This window comes from Petaurus breviceps, unplaced genomic scaffold (assembly GCF_028583685.1).
Source record: "Petaurus breviceps papuanus isolate PSGF00001 unplaced genomic scaffold, PetGlider_PUasm1.0 90750, whole genome shotgun sequence".
NCBI lineage: Eukaryota > Metazoa > Chordata > Mammalia > Diprotodontia > Petauridae > Petaurus > Petaurus breviceps.
The window spans coordinates 2,274,781-2,278,234 of NW_027187335.1; the positions used below are offsets into that span (position 1 = coordinate 2,274,781).

At 37.7% G+C, this 3,454-nt stretch overlaps 2 protein-coding genes across 2 annotated transcripts in view; both read right to left on the reverse strand.

Annotated features, from left to right (window-relative positions):
* The window catches only part of SCPEP1 (serine carboxypeptidase 1), a 358,800-nt gene that overhangs the window by 148,557 nt on the left and 206,789 nt on the right, over nt 1–3,454 (reverse strand). The gene's annotated exons all lie outside the window — the stretch shown is intronic.
* The window catches only part of LOC138145813 (putative nuclear envelope pore membrane protein POM 121B), a 13,536-nt gene continuing 13,270 nt past the window's right edge, over nt 3,189–3,454 (reverse strand). Inside the window, exon 6 of the mRNA XM_069067405.1 lies at nt 3,189–3,436. Coding sequence (XP_068923506.1) covers nt 3,189–3,436 — 248 coding nt within the window. The remainder of the gene's footprint in view (nt 3,437–3,454) is intronic.

Here is a 3,454-nt window from a genome sequence, read left to right on the forward strand (position 1 = left end):
AGAGGAATGCCTTAAAAAGCCGAATTTGCCAGATGGAAAAAGAATCTCAAAAGCTCACTGAGGAGAATCATTCCCTCAGATTTAGAATGGAGCAAAGGGAAGCTAGTGACCTTTATGAGAAATCAAGATGCTGTTAAACAGATCCAAACAAATGAAAGAATAGAAGGCAATGTGAAATATCTCATGGGAAAAACCACTGACCTGGAAAATAGATCCAGGAGAGATAATTTAAAAATTATTGGACTACCTGAAAGCTGTGATTCAAAGAAAGAACCTAGAAATCATCCTCCAAGAAATTCTCAAGGAAAACTGCCCTGATGTTTTAGAACCAGAGGGCAAAACAGAGGTGGAATGAATCCACCGGTCACCTCCTGAAAAAGATCCCAAAAAGAAAACTCCTAGGAATATTATAGCCAGGTTCCAGAATTCCCAGATTAAGGAGAGAATATTACAAGCAGCCAGGAAGAAACAATTTGAATATTGTGGAAACACAATCAGGATAAGACAGAATCTGGCAGCTTCTACACTGAGGGATCAAAGGGCCTGGAATATGATATTCTGAAGGTCTAAGGAGGTAGGATTAAAACCAAGAATCACCTACCCAGCAAAACTGAGTAATATGTTTCAGGGGAAAATATGGTCATTCAGTGGAATAGGACTTTCAAGTATTCTTGAAGAAAAAACCAGAGTTGAATAGAAAATCTGACATTCAGATACAAGAAGCAAAAGAAGCATGAGAAAGTAAACAGGGAAAAGAAATCATAAGGAACTTATCAAAGTTGAACTATTTACATTCCTACATGGAAAAACGATAATTGTAACTGATGAAACTTTTCTCAGTATGAAAATAGTTGAAGGGAATAGAATTATGTATCTATCTATCTCTCTATAGTCTTTATTGGAGGGTATATAGTCATATGAATACATATGTGAATGTTTACAGGTATACACAGATAGAGGGCACAGGACCAATTTAATAGGAAAGGATGATACTTAAAAGGTGAAATTAAGAGGTGAGAGAGGAATATAATGAGAGGAGATGGGGAGAGACAGAATGGGGCAAACTTATCTCATATACAAGAGGCAAGGGAAAATGGGTACAATGGAGGGGAAGAACAGGAAGGCATAAGGGAATGGGTCAACCTTGTACTCATTGAATTTGGCTCAGGGATAGGGTATCTCACCCTACAGGAGAGTAGGGGGGAAGGGGATGAGAGAAGGGATGATGGAAGAGAGGGCAGGCTGGGGGGGAGAGAAGTTGGAAGCACACACTTTTGAAAAGGGACAGGACCAAAGTAGAGAAGAGATCAAGTGGGAGATGGGATAGGAGGGAGGGAAATATAATCAGTCTTCTATAATATATCTACTATGGTAATGTCTTACATTAGCTACACATGTACAACCTATATTGAATTGCTTATCCTCCCAGTATGGGTGGGTGACAAAGAAGGAAGGGAATGAATCTGCAATTCAAAGTTTTAAAACCAAATGTAAAAAAAAATATATATATATGTATATATATATATATATACTATTATTAATACTATTTTACTGTAATTGGGAAAGAAGAGGAGGGGATATCCTGGGGGGACCGCTATTTTGGGGAGGTGGGTAGGGGAAAAACAGGGAGAAAATTTGAAACCCAAAATCTGGCGGAAATGAAGTAAACCAGAAGTTAATAAAGCATTTGGAAAAATAAAAGCAACTTTAAAGAACTTTAGAAACTGGAGTTATGTAATAACCAATCATGACTCCAAAAGAGCAAATACTTTCCATCTCCTGACAGAGAAATGACAGTATGAGACATATTTCTGGGCATGGCCTATATGGGATTTGTTTTACTTGACTAGGGATTTTTGTTACAAGGAATTTTTTTTAATTGGAGAAAGGGGCACCTAATAATAGTGCTGCCCCCCCCCCAAAAAAAAGAGAAAAGACACAGAAAAATATGTAAATGAGGTATTGAAAAGAATTCACAGTAAAAAAGAAGAGGTTCAGAGGAAAACAGACAAGCAGGAAAGTTTGGAAACTAACATGTTGAATGTTTTGTATTATTTTAAAAAGCAAATAAACTAGCAATCTTTCCATTCATGGAAATGCTTATATTTGTTAGCGCTTGTCATGTTTAGAAAAACAAAAAATTAAATGAATTAAGTAAAGAAAAATGGATGTGAGGACCTCTGAAGTCCCTTCCCGTGAGCCTATCAATGCAATTCAAAAACCATGTATGAATTGCCTGCTGTGCTGGGTGCTGGGAGTTACAAAAATAAACATGAGCACAATATTTGCAATATACAACCAAAGGAAATTCAAGAGGACAAGAATACACACCAGTACAGAGGCCACTATCATGCATATATGACCTAAAGGCTACACACAGATCTAAGTTTTTCAGTTACAGCTGTCAGTGAATGAATGAACAAATATATGAGAAAAAAGCATTTTTTTTCTTAGTGCTTCCCATGTGCAAAGTGTTATGTTAAATGCTGGGGATACAAATAGAAAGTTAAGATCTCTGATCTAGACAACACATATAAGAGGGCACAACTTCAGGGCAGACGGTCTCATCATCCTTAGAAAGCAGGAGCAAGACAGATGAAAACACAAAGTTTTGGCAACACTGTTACTAGGCAACCATGAACTTATCTAGAATTGTCTTATTTTTAAAGTGAATTTTATTTTACTCCTACCTGATTACATGGCAAAACAATTTTTCAGTAGAGGTTTATAAAAAAAAATTTTGAGTTTCAAATTCTATTCCTCCCTCCTTCCGCTTCTCCTTGAGACAGTACGCAATCAGATATAGATTGTGCAATCTATATCCATGTGCAATCATGGAAAATATTTCTGCATTAGTTATTTTATATAAGAAGACTCGAATAAAAGAGAAAAAATGAATAGCATGCTTCAGTCTGTATTCAAACAGTATGAGTTCTGTCTGGAGGCAGATAGTATGCTTCATTATTAGTTTTTTGGCATTTTCTTGGATCATTGTATTGCTAAGAAAAGCCAAATCTTTCTCAATTCTTCACTGAACAATATTGCTGTTATTGTGTATAAAGTTCTCCTGGTTCTGTTCATTTCACTTTATATCAGTTCATGTAATTCTTTCCAGTTTTTTTCTGAATTCATCCTGTAATTTCATATAGCACAATAATATTCCATTACAGTCATGTACGACATCTTCTCTAGTCTCCACTGCTGTCTGCAGGCGTAGAGCTCCCCAAGGTGAAGGCGGCTGGGGTCGTACTGCCAAACATTGAGCTGCTGGTGCCACTGCTGGTGGTGGTTTGTGTGGTGAACGCAAAGCCCCTACTACTGTCTGCAGGTGTAGAGCTTCCTAATGTGAAGGTGGCTGGGGTCGTACTGCCAAACACGAAGCTACTGGTGCCACTGCTGGTGGTCTGCGTGGTGGACACAAATCCCCTACTACTGTCTGCAGGTATAGAGCTCC